Source organism: Notamacropus eugenii, chromosome 2 (genome assembly GCF_028372415.1).
Source record: "Notamacropus eugenii isolate mMacEug1 chromosome 2, mMacEug1.pri_v2, whole genome shotgun sequence".
Lineage (NCBI taxonomy): Eukaryota > Metazoa > Chordata > Mammalia > Diprotodontia > Macropodidae > Notamacropus > Notamacropus eugenii.
The window spans coordinates 42,549,304-42,567,894 of NC_092873.1; the positions used below are offsets into that span (position 1 = coordinate 42,549,304).

At 43.5% G+C, this 18,591-nt stretch overlaps 1 protein-coding gene and 1 long non-coding RNA gene across 3 annotated transcripts; both read left to right on the forward strand.

Moving 5' to 3' along the window:
• The first annotated feature begins 423 nt into the window (after positions 1-423).
• On the forward strand, positions 424-3,879 carry LOC140525049 (polyubiquitin-C-like). Of its 2 annotated transcripts, none has more exons than XM_072640059.1 (3): positions 424-536; positions 914-1,268; positions 2,353-3,879. In XM_072640059.1, exon 3 carries the CDS (start codon positions 2,359-2,361, stop codon positions 3,730-3,732), a length of 1,374 nt encoding a protein of 457 aa, XP_072496160.1. In that variant the 5' UTR covers positions 424-536; positions 914-1,268; positions 2,353-2,358; the 3' UTR covers positions 3,733-3,879. The 2 variants fall into 2 exon arrangements, with proteins under 2 accessions (XP_072496160.1, XP_072496159.1); XM_072640058.1 differs by having other exon boundaries at positions 517-544.
• An 11,371-nt stretch (positions 3,880-15,250) lies between these two features.
• Positions 15,251-18,360, forward strand: LOC140525051 (uncharacterized). Its single transcript, XR_011973913.1, has 2 exons — positions 15,251-15,523; positions 18,034-18,360. It is a non-coding gene; the product is annotated as an uncharacterized lncRNA (long non-coding RNA).
• Positions 18,361-18,591: the final 231 nt, after the last annotated feature.

Here is an 18,591-nt window from a genome sequence, read left to right on the forward strand (position 1 = left end):
CCTGCTTTTTCATCCCAATCCTTAATTTTCGTGCCTTCCCTCTGAAATCACCCCCCATTTTCCCTGCAGAGCTTGTGGGTTACACGGTGACCCTGAACTCCGGGAGGTCGGGGTCCTTCCCATCCCCAGCGTTTGGGCCGACTCCTACATTAAACGCCTACTGCATACCAGGCACCGGGCAAAGCCCTACAGGTAGAAGTGACGGCGTTACCTGACCTCAGGGGGCTTGCACGCCATGGCTCCCTTCCCCCCATTTCGAGGGCCTTTCGGGCCAGTAATTCCACCGGCTGGTAAAATACCAAAGGCCCGGGGGGAGGGGGGGAGCCTCAGTTTCCTCCTCTGTAACAAAGGGGGCGGGGCCCGCCAGGCCTCAGGCCCACTCCCCTCCCCCGCGGGTTGGGAGCGCTCCAGCCCGGTTGGTTTATCCAGCCCAGGGCGGAGGGAGGTCATGGATCCCACCCAAAGTCACCAAACACGTTTATAAGTAAATTCAAACCGCGTGACTCGAGGCGGGGGCAGACGCCCCAGGAGGGCAGGTAAACAGGTAACGCCTCGCGACCTCCCCGCCCCCACCCAGCCCGGCCTCCCCCGCTGGGGCCGAGAAGGCTTCGAGAACTCTCGGGAAGGTCGGGTTGGGGAAAACGGTCACTGTTCCCAGGCTTCGAGACCCCCCCTTTTCGATCCCTGCCCCTTAGCCCCTCCCTCAGATTTGCTTCTCTTTCCCCCCAACCCCCTCACTCCTCTATGAGCATGCGCGCCACGGCGCTTCCCCCCACCAGAATGATGTCAGCGCTTCCACCGGGTTCTAGAGAGCCCCAGCAACAAGGGAGGCTTTCTGGCCCCGCCCCGCCCCGCCGCGCTGGCCAATCAGCGGCCTCCCTCTGAGCCGTCTCCCTTCTCCTTCTTTCCACAGCTGTGGCGAAGCTTCCAGACTTTTCTGCAAAGGGCCGGCCCCTCTCTTCTGAATCCATCCGCCCTTTGGGTGTCAAACACCTTCTAAGGCGAAGAGGAGGGGCAGGAAGGGCCTCCGTCACTCGTCTCGGTGGCGCCTGGGCGGGTGGGGTGGGGACAGTCATCTCATCGTACTGGATTCCTGAGGAGGCGGGGACGGAACTACTTTGAAGCGCGCACGCACACCACGCCTGCGCGCAGGGTGACGCGTACCACGACGCTGCATAAATAGGGAGCGGCTGCCACGGGCAGGGAGTTATCGAAAGCGACCTTCTTGGAATCGGCTTCTTACGGAGTTTGGGACAGCGCACAGCGCGGTAAGTCTCGGATTCTAGCGTTCTCCCAAAGGGGTACCGCCGGGAGGGGTCCAGCGAGGAGGGGAAGAGACGAGTTAGTCGGGGCCGGCCGTGTCTGGGGCGCTGAAGGGGCGGGTGGGGAAAGTTAGTGAACGTTGAGGCAGCATGGCGTGAAGCGTGGCACGCTCCTCAGGCCTGGGAGCGCTGAGTCACAGGGAACGGAAGGGGCCGCCAGCCCTGCTGCGGCTGGCTGGGGTGGCCGAGGGCCTCAGACTTGGCCTCCAGTTTGCGCTCGGCACTGGGAAGTTTCTGGGGCCGCTGAGGGTGGGGGCGGGGCGCAACTCTCGTGCAGCCATTGGACGACTTCCGGAATCTCGCGAGATTACCCGTAGAGGAAGCGGGGGCTCGGGACTTTTTTTTTTTTTTTTTTAACCCGGAAACAGGCTAGCGCTCGTTTCACGGGAGTCTGTGTCTTCTCACGCCAGGTCGTGGGGTCTCTTAAGGCTTGCGTTTGGGAAGTTTTTTAACATTTCGTCTAGCCTAGCGTCAGGGCGCGAGTAAGTGGGGCCGGGGTGGGAATCGCCTTGTCCAAGGTCGGGGTGTCAGGAAGTGGTATTGTCGCTGTGTCGTTGACTTTCTAACGCCAGCCTTCCCTGTGGAGGAAGCTCGTTAACCTTTGACCTTGTCACTTGGGAGCACGATTTTTGTCACCATGCTCAGTGTAGGGAGTTAATTGGAGTTAATTTTATTCTATAATCGTTTGTAAAAATATAAGAAACTTAAAGTTACTTTGAATACGATGAATAGGAAAAAGTTTCAGAGTTACAGTAGCTGCTGGGTGGTTTCAGTTTCCTTGATTAGCAGGATTCCTTGACAGTTTGGGAGGGCAGGAGAAAAAAGAGCTACTTGGTGTTTCAGTTTTTGTCAGTACCTGATCTCATGTGAGTTGTTGTTAAGAATGTGAACGTAAGAAAATAACAGCCAAACCAAAGGCAGTATGACTAGGTTGGGGAGCTTGCTGCTGAATAAGATCAAGGCAGGATTTGATCTGAGAAGATCATTAGCTACTAAGTTGAAGAGTTAATGATGTAATATTTATTTGTAGATCACAATGCAGATCTTTGTGAAGACCCTGACAGGCAAGACCATCACCCTGGAGGTGGAGCCCAGTGACACCATTGAGAATGTGAAGGCCAAAATCCAGGATAAAGAGGGCATCCCCCCTGACCAGCAGAGGCTGATCTTTGCAGGCAAGCAGCTGGAAGATGGCCGCACCCTGTCTGACTACAACATCCAGAAAGAGTCCACCCTTCATCTGGTCCTGCGTCTTAGAGGTGGTATGCAGATCTTTGTGAAGACCCTGACAGGCAAGACCATCACCCTGGAGGTGGAGCCCAGTGACACCATTGAGAATGTGAAGGCCAAAATCCAGGATAAAGAGGGCATCCCCCCTGACCAGCAGAGGCTGATCTTTGCAGGCAAGCAGCTGGAAGATGGCCGCACCCTGTCTGACTACAACATCCAGAAAGAGTCCACCCTTCATCTGGTCCTGCGTCTTAGAGGTGGTATGCAGATCTTTGTGAAGACCCTGACAGGCAAGACCATCACCCTGGAGGTGGAGCCCAGTGACACCATTGAGAATGTGAAGGCCAAAATCCAGGATAAAGAGGGCATCCCCCCTGACCAGCAGAGGCTGATCTTTGCAGGCAAGCAGCTGGAAGATGGCCGCACCTTGTCTGACTACAACATCCAGAAAGAGTCCACCCTTCATCTGGTCCTGCGTCTTAGAGGTGGTATGCAGATCTTTGTGAAGACCCTGACAGGCAAGACCATCACCCTGGAGGTGGAGCCCAGTGACACCATTGAGAATGTGAAGGCCAAAATCCAGGATAAAGAGGGCATCCCCCCTGACCAGCAGAGGCTGATCTTTGCAGGCAAGCAGCTGGAAGATGGCCGCACCCTGTCTGACTACAACATCCAGAAAGAGTCCACCCTTCATCTGGTCCTGCGTCTTAGAGGTGGTATGCAGATCTTTGTGAAGACCCTGACAGGCAAGACCATCACCCTGGAGGTGGAACCCAGTGACACCATTGAGAATGTGAAGGCCAAAATCCAGGATAAAGAGGGCATCCCCCCTGACCAGCAGAGGCTGATCTTTGCAGGCAAGCAGCTGGAAGATGGCCGCACCCTGTCTGACTACAACATCCAGAAAGAGTCCACTCTTCATCTGGTCCTGCGTCTTAGAGGTGGTATGCAGATCTTTGTGAAGACCCTGACAGGCAAGACCATCACCCTGGAGGTGGAGCCCAGTGACACCATTGAGAATGTGAAGGCCAAAATCCAGGATAAAGAGGGCATCCCCCCTGACCAGCAGAGGCTGATCTTTGCAGGCAAGCAGCTGGAAGATGGCCGCACCCTGTCTGACTACAACATCCAGAAAGAGTCCACTCTTCATCTGGTCCTACGTCTTAGGGGGGGCTGTTAATTGTTGACTTTTATGAAAGCATAAATTGCCAATGCTAGCATTGTTTTGCACTTATTAGCTCTTTAAGGTCTTAATATTAAGTTTTGAGAATATCAGGTTCAGTAACAGCTGAACCAAATGCTAATAAAGGTTTTTGTTGCACATTGATTTTTTTTCCTCTGTTTTGGTCATATTGTTATTTTTTTTCAAATTCAAACGGGTTTTTTGTGTTAAAAAGTAAATTTACATTGAGGTTTGAAGCTGGGGTTTGTCATGGCGATTTAAGAGCTAAACTTGAAATACTTTAAACCACAGAAGCAGTTCCATGTGTGTATTGCGATTTAAAATTCATACAATTACATAATACCCTTAGCATAACAGTAAGCTACCATAATTTATATAGCACTTTTTAGCCATCACGTATTTGATCTTCAACTTAGGGAGGAAGGTGTGATTATTGCTATATTACAAATGAGGGAGTTGAATTGACCAAGGGTCACTGGTACTGTGGGAGACTAGGTTTGAACCCCAAGATTTTCAGGACTCCAGCTGCGTAATACAAATAGTCTTGGCTCGTTTCCTAACATACTTTGCAAAAAAAAACATTAGAAAGGTAATTGAATAAGGTTAAATGGTGCCTGCAATATTTTGAGCCTTAAAGGAAGCCAGTTACCCTTTATGGCATAAATCTTACTTAAATCTCAGATCTCTTAACTACTGGTCTCATCAACATTTTTGCCACTGCAGGTTGAACTTGTTCAACTTCGTTCAGTTGCTGGGGCCCCAAAATTAATCCCAGTCTGGGAACTGCTAGGTCCTGTCCCCTTAAATCATTGCTTAAAATTTTATTCTAAATACTACTAAGGTTTTCAACACAACTGAAAGTCACCTAAGTATGTAGTCCAATCTCGTTCACAAGGGTTATAGAAATATTAAAAATAGGGCTGGTCATTGAAGGGTCCTGCGATTCTAGAAAGTGGACTCTGCAATGTGCTGCCTCCTAGATTTATTTGAAGGTATAAATGCATCCAGCTAGTTTTGGAGGGGATGGGGAAGGAAGATAAGGTGATCTAGCATTTTAGAGTGGTTGAACGCTATCAGAGTGATAAGATGTGACCAAGGAATCTGAGTTTAGACATTTCCTGATTATTTCAGTAGTGTCTGCCAGCAGTTCAGCACTGGCAGGTCACAGGGTTCTGGTGTGGTTGGCCAAGCTGATTAGTCATATTTTGCTGTTGGCTTGAAATTACTGTAAAAGTACTATTTGGCTTGATGGAGTAGGTTATTAGTAGAGGTCACTACTAATTTTGGGGGGTGGGATGGGGAAGAGAAGTCTCAGAACCAGGATATGATCCTTTTGTAGTTAGAGAAGTTTCTCAACTTCATCCTTAAACCCAAAAGGCACCAAATTCATGTTTCTTGAATGGTGAATCTTTCCTGTGTCAGATTCCTATTAGGGAGTGTTTTGAACAACTGGCTTGCTACACCTGTGGGAAGCATACCTTCAGTAAGGGCTGGTTTTTTGTGAGGCTGTGTGTCCTTAATGAGGAAAATAAGATAGGTGAGGTGTTTCCTGTTTTTCTATGATGTGAAACATGATTGACTAAAAGTCTCATTGAAGTTTGTCTCTGGGGCTACTGGCCAAGTTTGGTTTGAAATAAGTAGGGGCTTGGGTGAAAAGGCTTAGAAACTTGAGGCTTTGGGGAGATTTGTTCCATCACTAGTTTTAAGTTTATGTTCACACTTGTAGCATTCTGTAATCCTTCAGTTAGACTTTGGGTATTACACTTTTTTTTTTTTAAAGTCTTACTCTTCTCCTAGCACCTTTTTTATGTGTTAGGTGGGTGATTTCCTTTCCTATTCTTGTCAGCTTCTTGTACAGTGAAAAAGAACATTAGTTTTGGAGTCCAAACCTGTTCAGATCTTGGCATTGCTGCTTTGGCTTAAATCACTCTTCTTAGGCCTCAGTTTACTCACTAAACTTGAGGTAATTAGAGGTCCTAAGTAGCCCCAAAACTGACCACTTTTTTTTTTCTGAATACTTTTCTCCCTGTTGAAAGGTAGTGTGGGAATGTAGAGAGGTGGCTTTGTGACCAGAAGACTTGCTAAGTTAAGTCATGTCTGACATTGCTTTTGTGACTGACTAAAATTCAGAGAAAGAAGGTCCAGTGTGGAAAGAAATTCTCTATACTCGGGAGTTTCTTGTACCGTGGAAATCTTAACCAGAGAAAGGGATGTTAAGCTGAATACAGAGACTTTGAGAATAATTATTCTCAATTTTCTGGCAATTGCAGAATTTAGGGACTAGTTTGTAATAATACTTGAAATGATTATAACTATGCATTGTAAATTGGGCTTTGGTGACAAAAATCTTAAGGTACTTTAGAGGTCCCTTGGTCCAGCTCCTTCATTTTCCAGATGACCAAGTTGAAGGCCAGAGAACTTGTGGCTGGTGTGTGGAGCCAGGTCCTCAGACTCCCTATTAAGGGCCTTTCTGCTGTGTAACCTTTATCTCCAGGCTATTTTATTCTTTGAATTAGACCTCATCTGGCTTGGGTTTCATACTTAAAAGTGTCCAGATTTTTTTCAAAGTCTGAAACTTGAAATAAGTATTGCATTAGTCATTTTCACTAACAACTGGAGATAATTGAGCCTAAAATTTTATCGAGGGACCTTGATGTACAACACTAGGCACTAAGGGAGGTAAGACTTAGAGTCAGAGTGGCATCTGCAGAGGTCAAGTCGGTAATTAGTAGTTCTTTGGTTTCACTTGAGATGTTAAGTTGTCTCAAACGAGTCGCCTCAATTCATGTAATTGAAGTAAGGGTTTTACAACTCTGGGTCCTGACTTGCAATGTGAGTTATCAAGTTCCTGTGTAACATGGAGACCCTGTGTCTAGTGCCGTTTTCATTGAATTATGGGTGCCTCTTTTGTAGGTGTAATCCTCTCTCACAACAGCATTTTGTGAATCAGTTACTATAAATGGGTGTTTAAAACAAATTAACACCATTAGGTCCCAGGATAGAAGGAACTGATTTGCCCTCACTAAGAACTAAGTAGTTCTTTAATATCTGCAAAGTAAAATTAAAAGGAAAACATTTGCAAAATAAAAGCTAAGCCAGGTTACACTACCCAGTGGGGTATGTGATGTCAGATAAATGGCAGAACTGTCATTCCCCCACCCCCATCTATTTTTTAATCTGTAGGTGGTGATGTAGAATTGAGCCATGAAGGAAGGAAAGTGTGTGTGTGTGTGTGTATATACACAATAACTTGAAGCCATCTAAAGTAGCTTAACTGGAAAATATAGTCTGCCTTTCTAGAGGACCCTAAGCCATTACTTTTTTACCTGACAGGTCCTATTATATCCTATTATGAATTCCTATTCACCAATTCTTATTTAATAAGGAATCCTACAGAAAACACTGATCAGGATTACACACTAATGCCCCACACCTATTGTAATTAATCTCTAGGTATCTTATCTTGGATGCAGGTTATGTTATGAACCATTGAGTTTCAGCTTGACAAAAATGGTTGTGATTTTCCTCTTAATAGAATTTAGAACAGTCTTCTGATATTTCCTGAAGTACTGTCCAAGGAATTCTGGTGGGTGTAAGTTGGTGTCAAGAGATACACTGGGATAGCAAAACTCAAGAACTAGTCTAAAGATATGAGCAGAAGTTATATAGTCATTTTTGAAGAGGGTAGATACTTGGGGTAGGGTCGGGGGGTAAACATGGAGTTAGGGAAGAGGGGGAAAATACCATTAACTGAATCGTGAAGGGATGAAGGAAAATGTGAAAAAAGAATTTGGCAAAGCCATTAGCAACCTCAGACTGTAAGGAATGGAGGAATCCATTGGGTGGCAGTATGTTCCCACCAAAAATTAAGCCCCCATGTTATAGCGTAGAGAGGCAGCAGGGCTCCTCATTTGTCCCGTTCCCAACACCTTTTACACCCCTCTCTTCTTAAAGGCTTCAGATCCAGATCTTCTGACCCTGGAAAGAACCCTGAATTCTTTGTAATCAGTCCATCAGCATGTGCCTGGCACCAGGCCAAGAGCTACAGATGCAAACACTAAAGAAACTGTCCCTTATAAGGAGTTTACCAATAATATCAGAAGAAAATGCGTACATAGTAAATCCAGCTTAAACAAATACGGTGGCTGCAGCACCAGGCCTGGATTCAGGAAGACCTGAGTTCCAATCTGGCCTCAGATGCTAGTTGTGTGACCCTGGGCAAGTCATTTAGTCATTCTAAACCTTGGTTTCTTCAGCTATAAAACAATATGTACCTTATAGGGATGTTGTGAAGATGAAATGAAATTTTGCATATAATATACATACTATATGTGTACATATAAACGTATCTATACTATCCAATTCATACATAACATGCTATATATAAAACACTAATGTATGTGTGTATGTATGTATGCATACACACATATATATGTAAAATCTTACATTTTTAAATGCCATCAGTGCTTATTCTTCCACCCCTAACCCTCAAGGAAGTTCATTTCTAGAAACCACCCTCAAGCCCCATTCTGCTTTAACATTCATCAGGACCAGAGTCAATCAAAAGCTTATTTCCACTCAATAATGTAGACATCACACCATCTTTATTCCCAAAATGTATTTTGAATACTAAACCTAAGAACCTTTGCCATTAGTTAGTTATTCTTATATTTTCTGAACTGTTGGCATTGTGGGACTCTCTGGATGAATGAGGCAGGATTCCTGCTCTCAAGGACCTTCCTGAGGGTTAAGCATAGGCACAAGTAGTTTATAATACAAACTGGAGAAGCATAAAGTATGACAGCAGTCTCCCCTAACCCCCTTGTCATATAATGGCTGATGTTCATAATCAGTCATAGGGTCCTAGATGAGCTGGGTGATTCATCAAGTCAGTAAGCATTGATTAAGCACCTACTGTGTGTTAGGCACTATGCTAACCACTAGGGATACAAAGAAAGGTGAAAATAGTCCCTGACCTCAAGGAGCCCCTAATCTAATGGACCTTCAGAGTCTATCTTGTCCACCTCCCTCTTTTTCAGAGGTTTGGATAGGCTATGTGACTAGCTGAAGCTGGGGGAATGTAATTGTCTTCTGACTTCAAATCCACTACCCTTTCTGCTGTACTTTGCTGCCCCAGTAAACAGAGGAGTGTACTTGGAGTCAGGAGACTTAAGCGCCAGTTAGAGTTTTGTCACTACCCAAAGTATGCCCTTGAACAAGTTATTTTGCCTTTTTAGGCCTTGGTTTCTATATCAGCAAAAATAGGATTGCAATAAATTAATGGAATTTATTGATCTAAGGGAAGGGAACTGAGAAGCCATCATGTCAACTCTCTCATTTTACAGATGAGGAAACTGAGGCCCATAGGAGTGAATTGCCTAAGTTTGCACAGGTATTAAGTAGGAGAGCCAATGGATTCAAATCCAGTTGATTCTGAATGCAAATTCAGCATGATTTCCACTATGCCACATTATCTCTCAAGAGGATCTTTGAGAATTGGCCAAACAAAATAAAAAACCCAATCCAAAACATTCTATGGCCAATCTGTCAATGAACTTCCCCAAACTTAGTGAGGCTGGTCCTTGAATGATAGATAGCCTGCCTGTTGTTGAATCATGCTCAAAGCTTTTCCATCTCGGAAAGACCCATCAGAACTCAGTTTCCATTTAGTGTCCTTTTGGAGACCTCAAGCTCTCCATGCTGCCATGATGAGTCTTCTGGGTAAGGTATGAGTGGAAGAATTTGCTTATATTATAATAATACTCTGACACATCCTGGCTATGTGACCCTGAACAAGTCACCTAACCTCTCACTGCCTTAGTTGCAGAAAAATTGACAATCATTGTTAATAGAGTTTCCTTTCATTGGGAATGAAACTGATCATCTCCAAAAACCCCAAGCTCCAAGTCCCTATAAAGGTAGTAACTTACATTTATGTAATAAAAATAATGATAACAAATATTAATACGGGACTTTAAGGTATGCAAGGCACTTTATACATATATTATCTTGTTGATTCTCACAATAGCACTCTGAAGTGGCCACTATTATTATCTCCATTTTACAGATAAGGAGACTACTTGCCCATGATCAGACACTTAGCAAGTGTCTAAGGCAAGATTTTAAACTCAGGTCTTCCTGTATCCAAATCTTGCTCTCTATCCACTATGCCACTTAGCATCCATAGATTATCTAACAGTAATATAGAGCTTTTGACATCTGTAAATCGTTCTATGTGCTTTATTTATATGAGATCACTTGGTGTTCACCACAACTCTCTGAAGTAGGTGCTATTATTATGCCCATTTTACAGGTGAGGAAACTGAGGCAACCAGAAGTCACACAACTAGTAAGTGTCCAAGGCAGAATTCATACTTGGGTCTTCCAGGCCCAGCACTCTATCCACTATGCCCCCTCACTGTCCCACTCTAGTGCATTCAGGTTTACAAAGATCTCATGGAATAGGAGGAGAGAAGCCCCTGCCTAGGGGAGACCCTTCCTCTTAAAGGCTAGAGGTACGGAACTATTGAAGAATGAAGGTTGTTGCAGAGGGGTGAAGGCCCAAGAGAAGACCCCATCCTCATGACATTCGTGCTAGAAGGACCTTGGCTGATAAATACTGGCCAAATATCATTTTACAGAAGAAGAAACTGAAACCAAAAGGGTTCTGTGGTTAGCCTGAGGGACGAGAACAGGGATTGTTTGAGGGAGGATTTGAAACCAGGCCTCTGACTCCACGTGCTTCTTTTCCTATTGCTTCCCTGTAAAACCAGGAGGAGATATATATGTATAGTTATATAACCATTTATAACTATTATTATATTATAGTTATTATATAGAACTAAATTTATATATTTATTATATATAATTAAAATCAGATATATAACTACAATGACAACACTGCCTAGATTAATAGACTTATTCGATGCCGTGTCAATGAAACTACTAAAGGATTACATTACAGAATTAGACAAAGCAATCCAGTTTATATGGAGGCAAAAAAAGGTCAAGAATCACAAAATGAAAAGACATGGGAATCTAGAGGAGGGTTCAGCAGGGCCAGATCTCAAACAGTCCTATGGAAGCAAGCAGTCAGTCATTCTTGACACTATTTGGTACTGGTTCAAAGACAGAGATGTCTCAGTGGAACAGAGATTAATATACAACATACAGAGGCAAATGTATCCAGTGACCTGATGTTTAATAAACATAGCTACTGGAATAAGAACTTACGATTTGATTAAAAATGCTGGGTAAAGCGGACAGCAGCGTGGAAGAGATTAGATTTAGACCAACCCTTTACACCTTGTACCAAAATAAACTCCCAATGAGAATGTGACCTAAATAGAAATGGTCACGCCATAAACAAATTAGAGAAACATGGAAAAAATTTCCTATCTCATCTCTATGGAAAAAAGAAAAGTTCATAACCAGACGAGGGATAAAGGAAGTCATAGAAGATGAAATGTATGATATTGATACCATAGAATCAAAAAGTTTTTGCAAAAAAATCTGTGAAAGCTAAGATGAAAAGAGAAACAATGAACAGTGGGGAATGTCTTTGCTGTAAGTTTCTCTGATAAAGGTCTCATTTCTAAGACATACAAGGATTGAATTCAAATTTATAAGCATTAGAGCCACTAGCCAATTGGTAAGTGGTCTAAGGACATAACCAGGCAGCTCTCAAGGGAAGAAACCCAGTTATAAATAGATATATGAAAGAAATGCTCCAAATCACTACCAATGAAAGAAATGTAAATTACAGTAGTTCTGAGAATCCATCTCACACCCATCAGATGACAAAGATGACCAAGAAAAGGAAAGCGGAGGGACTGTGGGAAAACCATTGTTGGTAGACCACTTCAGAAAGCAATGAGGAATTATTCACAAAACAATTACTAAACAGTATGTGCCCTTTGACCCAACTATATCACTGCTAGATGTACTCCCAAGAGACCAAAGAAACAGAAAAGGTACTATATGTACAAAAATATGGTAGCTCTTCATGGGGGTTTAAAAAAAAAAGAAAAAGAAAAGATTGGAAATTAAAGGAATGCCCATTCATTGAGGAATAGTTGAATATGTTGTAGCTTATGAATGTGATGGAATGCTGTTAGGCTATAAGAAATGAGGAAAGAGCTGATTTCAAAGAGATGGATGGAAGGGCATATATGAACTGACTTGAGTGAAGTGAGCAGGACCATGAGGACAATGTATATACTAACTTCACTATTCTAGAAATGGATAATCATCCATAAAGACTTTAAAACTGATGAAGAAAAATGAACAGAATGATTCTAATTAATGTACACATTAATAACACCTTGGAAAGCTGTAAGAGCCATGACCTACGCAAGGACCATCCATGATTCTGGTGGTCTGAGGACAAATTTAGGGTACATAATTTTGTATTTACATATATGTATGTATGTATATATATAATATATGTATACATACACACCCAGAGTGAGATATATGTGTACATGATAATTATACATATTATATATATGTGTATATCCTATATATATATTCTGTACCCCATATTCATACATATGCATACAGATACACACATATATGTATGTATGTGTATATATTTTTATTTTGTTGGGGGACATTGTCAATAAGGAAACATTTGTCTTGACTCTTCTTTTTTTCCCAGTAGGGTGAGAGATTAGAGGAAGAATATGTATTTTTGTTAATTTTTCTAAAACTGATAAAAAATACAGAGGTTGGAGGGTGGGGCAGATATGGACTGTCACATGCATTTCCCAATGAGGTCACTATATTGTTACTTTTGCTTAATTGTTTTACTTTGTTTGAAGGAACCTCTCACGGAGTGTGTGTGTGGGGCAATCTGTAAGCATCTGGAACTTTGATAAAACTTTTTTACAAGAGGAAAACAGGGAGGACACAGCTCCAAGGTTTCTTATGCACACTGTGGGAGCCCCCATAGTGGAGATGCTGCTGCTTCCTTCTGGACTCTCCTTACCCAGCGCCAGCCTCTGCACTCTTGTTCCCAGTCAGCTTCTCCCCTCCCCCTGCCTTCTCTGGTTCATCTGTGCAAACCCACAAAATGCCCAAGTCTCTTCTAATGGAGAGTGTCTTGGCTCTGCCAGGACCTCCACCATTGTAGCTTATTCCCTCTTGTGTGACTTTTTTGAGAACTGACCTCATGCTCTGTAAATAATTTATTTTCTTTCCTTTTTTAAAGTCTGCCCTGCATTTCAACTCCGACCCTTCCCTCCTCTAGATCCCTCTCCCCATATATTCAGCAGGTGACACCAGGTCTCTGCCTCTTCTTCAAGTGTGGAAAAGGCAGTGGGGTGGCCTAGAACATAGATCTGGGCTGAACCTTGGAAAAGTCTCATATTGAATCCCACCTCCTACACTTCTTAGCTGTGTGACCCCTGAGCAAGTCACATGACCTCTCAGTCTCAGTTTCCTCATCTGGAAAATGGGGGTAATACTTCCCAAGGCTGTTATGAGGATGAGATGAGATAACGTAAGAATTGTAAAGAACTCTGCAAACCACATCAGTGTTAGCTGTTGTCAGAATGTTAATGGCAGGAGGAGCTTTAGAGCTCATCCTTTCTGACAGAGGAAGAAACTGAGGCCTCCAGAGGTGGGATCACTTATGTAAAGATACACGGTAAGCTGAGAGCAAGCCTGGGCTGGGACCTGAGTCTGCTGCTTCAGTCATTGTTGCTTAGTTGTCTGACTCTTCATGACCCCATCTGGGATTTTCTTGGCAAAGACACTGGAGTGCTTTGCCATTTCCTTTTCCAGCTCGTTTGACAAATGAGGAAACTGAGGCAAACAGGGTTGAGTGACTTGCCCAGGGTCACACGGCTAGGAAATGTCTGAGGCCAGATTTGAACTCAGGTCTTCCTAACTCCAGGCCCAGCATTCTATGCACTGCACCATCAGCAAAAAATCATAGACTTAGACCTGGAAGGGATTTCAGAGGCCATAAAGTCCAATTTCCTCATTTTACAGATAAGGAAACTGAGACACCAAGGGTAAGTGACTTGCCATAGTAAGTGTATGAGGTGGGATTTGAACTCAGATCTTCCTGGCCCTAGCGCAACACTCTGGTCACTAATGCAATACCTCCTTGTCCCAATTCTCTTTTTACTAAAGGGCAGGGAAAGGGAGAAGATGGAGTGGAAAGTTTCTCTTTAGTGTTCCCATCTTGAAAGTAAATGTCATTGTTCCCTCCCTCCAAGGCAGCCTCGTTTCACTCTCCACTCAATAGAACAGCACAGATTCACCGCCCCCCTTATACCATATGCCAGTCAGGAAGCCCAAGGGGTTCCTCCCACCCCTACCCCCCAGTTCTCACGATCATCAGAGCATCTCATCCGAAAGGATCCAAGTGGGAGGAGGGGGAGAAGATGCTAACCAAGTAACAACTAGAAGGAAAGAAGGAGGTAAGAAGCCATGGGAGAGGAGTGAGATAAACAAAGAAGGCTCCTACTTATCTTTGCAGGCTGATCACAGGCACATCCCTCCCCTTTCTTCTCTCAGTGTTCCAGGCAACTTGGTAACTTACTGTTGTCTCATCCCCACACCTGGAATGTGCTCTCCCCAGACTCCTCTCCCTATTCAATGCCTGGCTTCCTTCAATACCCCATTCCAAGTGGCTCCAAGGGGCTCCACAAAAAGTCTCCCTTAATTTCTCGAGTTATGAGAATGTTTATTTATCTTTTAAATTTTTTGTCCCTTTATCCTCAGTGTTTAGTATGGTGCCTGGGACATTGGTATTGTTGTGTGGACCATAGTACTGCCAATAATGTCCATGGGGTTTTCTTGGCAAAGACACTGGAGTGCTTTGTCATTTCTTTCCTCAGCCATTTGACAGATGAGGAAACTGAGGCAAACAAGGTTGAGTGACTTGCCCAGGGTCACACAGCTAGGAAGTATCTGTGGCTGGATTTGAACTCAGGTCTATGCTGTATTCGCTGAGCCATCTAGCTGCCCCTGGGACATTGTAGATGCTCAATAAATATTTGTTGATGAATTGACTGATTGGTTGATGTCGTTTTCCTCCCCAGGAGATATACATTCCTTGGAGTCAGGAACCATTTCAGTGTTGGTTTTTGTATCTATGGAGTCTGGTCCATGATAAATATTTAATAAATGCTTGTAGAATGAAATGGAAGGAGAAGGAAAGAAGGAAGAAAAAGAGGAAGGAAGGAAAGAAGGAAGGAAGGAATGATGGGAGGAGTAAGGAAAAGAGAAAGAAAGAGAAGGAAGAAAGGGAGGAAGGAAGGAGGATGGAAAGATAGGAAGGAGGGAGTATGGAAAAAAAAGGAAGAGAAGGAAGCAAGGGAAGGAAAGGAGGGAGGAAGGAAGAAGGAAGGAAGGAGGAAGGAAAGATGGAAGGAAAGAAAGAAGAGGAAAGGAGGGAAGGAAGGAGAAAAAGAGGAACAGGGAGAACAGAGAAAGGAGGGAGAAAATAGACTTTTTCAAATTTTCCATGATATTTTCTTTGTGTTTCTTTACCTAAGCACAGGTCACTGAACAATGGACCCTGAGAAGTGACCATGTCCAGCCTCTGTCTCTTCTCCGAAATGTGAGAGGCCCAGAGTTCTTGAGCGGTGTGCTGGTTGCCCAGCAGGAGATGATCCTTACTATGGCGCCCTTGTCTAAGATGGCAGCTGCTCGAAGATGGACCAGCCCCAGGCCTGGTTTTCACCTGAACTACTGCTTAATGCAGACCGAGGAGAATGTGAAATCCGTTCAGCCATCCCACAAATCTCCCTGGAGTCCCTCCTACCTCCTGGGGGTACATAATAGGAATGATGGATTTTTATTTCATGTTTTAAGTGTTTGTTAATGTGGGTTTATCAATCTTTTGTATTTTAAGCACTGCTTTTGTGGAGAAGGAAATGAATAGTGACCATATGCCTCATGTCCACTGCTTTACATAGGATGTGCCTTTCTTTTAATTCCTTTTAAGGGAAATGCTATATGTTCGTGTACTGGAGCAGAAACCAGACTTGGAGTCAGGGAGATCTGAGTTCAAATCCTGTATTAGATAGTTACTCATGGTGTCACCCATGACAAGTCACTAAAGTTGTCTATGCCTCATCTGTAAAATGAATGGTCTTTTAAGGTCTCTTCCAGGTCTAGATTGATCCCAAGGACTATAGGTTGGGGGCATAAAGAGCCAGAAAGTGTAAGGGAGGAACAAAGATTGACCCTGTCTTTTAGAGGTCAAACTCTCCCAGTAATGACCCTGGGTCTGCTTGAGCCCACTTCTGGGGCCTCTTGTGGGAAGGAGGCCCATGAACCTCCTTGAGCATGTGCAATAAATACTTTAGAAATCCAGGTGACTTTACTCTCTCCTTGAGCCACCATCCTCTGTCCCTCCTCCCTTGCAGAAATAAGTCTTAAGAAAAGCTGTCTACACTTGCTGACTCCACTTCTTTCTGTACTCCTCAGCCCCTGCAATCTGATTCCTGGCCTCTTCATGCACCTGAAGCTGCTCCCTCTGTATTTACCCGTAATCTCTTAGCTTCCAAGTCCAATGGCTTTTTCTGAATCTTTAGCCTTCTTGACCTCGCTGCTGCATTTGAGTCTACTGACGGTCTTCTCTTCCTGGATAATGTAGTCTGTCTCCCTCTCCCTCTCTCTCTCTCCCCTCTTCCTCCCTCTCTCATTCATTCTTTCTTTTCTCTCTCTTTCTCTCTGTCTCTGTCGCTCTGTCTGCCTGTCTCTCCTCATTAACTGTCATAGATTTAATTGTCATTTCTATGCAGATGAATCATGGATATAGATATACATCCCTAGTCTCTCTCCTGAACTCTCTCCAGCACTGTATCATTCACTGCTTCTCCCAACTAGATATCCCATAGATATCTAAAATTTGGCCCATGTAGAACACAGCCCATTATCTAGAAGCAGCCAGGTGGTTCAATGGTTAGGGGGCTGGATCTGAAAGGAAGTTCTGAATTCAAATCCTGCCTCAGGCATTTACTGACTGCATGACCTCGGGCAAGTCATTTAACCTTGGTTTGCCTCAGTTTCCTCCCCTGTAAATCTTGGATAATAATAGCACTCACTTCCCAGAGTTGTTGTGAGGAACAGACAATATTTGTAAAGTGCTTTGTAAATCTGAAAGCTCTGGATAAATGCTAGCTGTTATTATTATTTTCCCCCAGAATCAACCCTTTTATGACCTTCCATATTTCCAAGAGCACCACCATCCTTTGAGTCAGATAGGTTTGTAATCTCTTATTCATATTTGATGACTCATCCTCCCTTATCTCATGTGTCCAAATAGCTACCAAGGCTCCTACATATTTTCCCACTACATCTCTAGTTCACGTGCCCTTCTCTCTTCTCCTACAGCCCTTACCCTAGCTCAGGCTCTCATCCCCCTCTAGACTGGATGGTTGCAGTGACTTCCTTTCCCTCTACCACCACCTTATTTCACACCCTTATCAACTCTCACTTAAAGCAGTCTCCCCTTTCCAGTCCATTCTTACACTGCTGTTCTTACACTGCTGTTAACATTTCTTTCTTCCACAATCCATCTCAAGAAACTGCCCAAGCAATATTCATAAAGGGCAGGTCTGGCAATGGGACTGCCCTGCTCACTACCCCCAGTGACTCCCTATTCCCTCTAGGATCAGAATCATATTCCTCTCTCTGGCATTTAAAGTTCTCAGGATGGCTCCAGTCTAACCTTTCCAGGCTTATTTTCCATTGCCCCTCTGGTTCTACTTACTTTCCCTTTACTTCGATTCATGCTTATCTTCCCATAGTTCTCCAAATTCATTATAATCATCATTTCTTACAGTGTGATAATGTTGTATTACATTCATGTACCGTGACTTCTTTAGCCATCCCCTAACTGGCAGGTGAGGCAGCTAGGTGGCACCATAGTGTGTAGAATACCAGACTCAGAGTCAAGAAGACCCATCTTCCAGAGTTCAAATTCTGCCTCAGATACTTACTAGATATGTGACCCTGGGCAAATCACTTCACCCTGTTTGTTTCAGTTTCTCCATTTGTAAAATGACCTGGAGAAGGAAATAGCAAACCACTCCAGTGTCTCTGCCAAAAAACCCCCAAAATGGGGTCAAGAAGAGTCTGAAACTATTAAACAACAATTGACAGGCATTTCCTTTGCTTCCAAATCTTTGCTACCACACTAAGTGTTCCTGTGAATATCCCGGTATATTACCACCTTTGACCTCTTCAGTGCATGTACCTAGCCATGTAATCCGTACATCAATGATATGGGGCATCTTCATCACTTTCTTAGCATAATTCCAAATTTCATTTCAGAATGGTTGGCGTACTTCACAACTCCATTAACAACGCATGGATGCATCCATCTGGCATTTTACCACTCCTCCAGCATTGACTTTTCCCATCGTCTTTCATCTTTGCTGGGTTCACAGTGAAACCTCAGAGTGCCTTTTTTTAATTTGCATTTCTCTTACCATTAGTGATGTAAAGCAATTTTTCAAATAGTTTTTTTTAATAGTTTGTAATTCTTTTGAGAACTATCTGTTCTTATCATTGTAGAATGACTCAGGGTCTTATATATTTTGTTTTAGTCCCATTTAAATCTTCATTAATCAGGTCTTTATTAAAGATATTTGATGCAAATATTTTTCTCAGTAGCATTTCATATTAAGAAAAGATAAATGTAGGTAAAAAATCAATAGAAAGAAAAATATAAGTGATATTGTCATGGTTTGTTGTTGTGGTTCAGTCATTCAGTCATGGCCAACTCTTCATGACCACGGTACATCAGGCCCTCCTATCCTCCACTGTCTTCCAAAGTCTGTCCAAGTTCATGTTCATTGCTTCCATGACGCTATCTGTTCTCATTCTGTG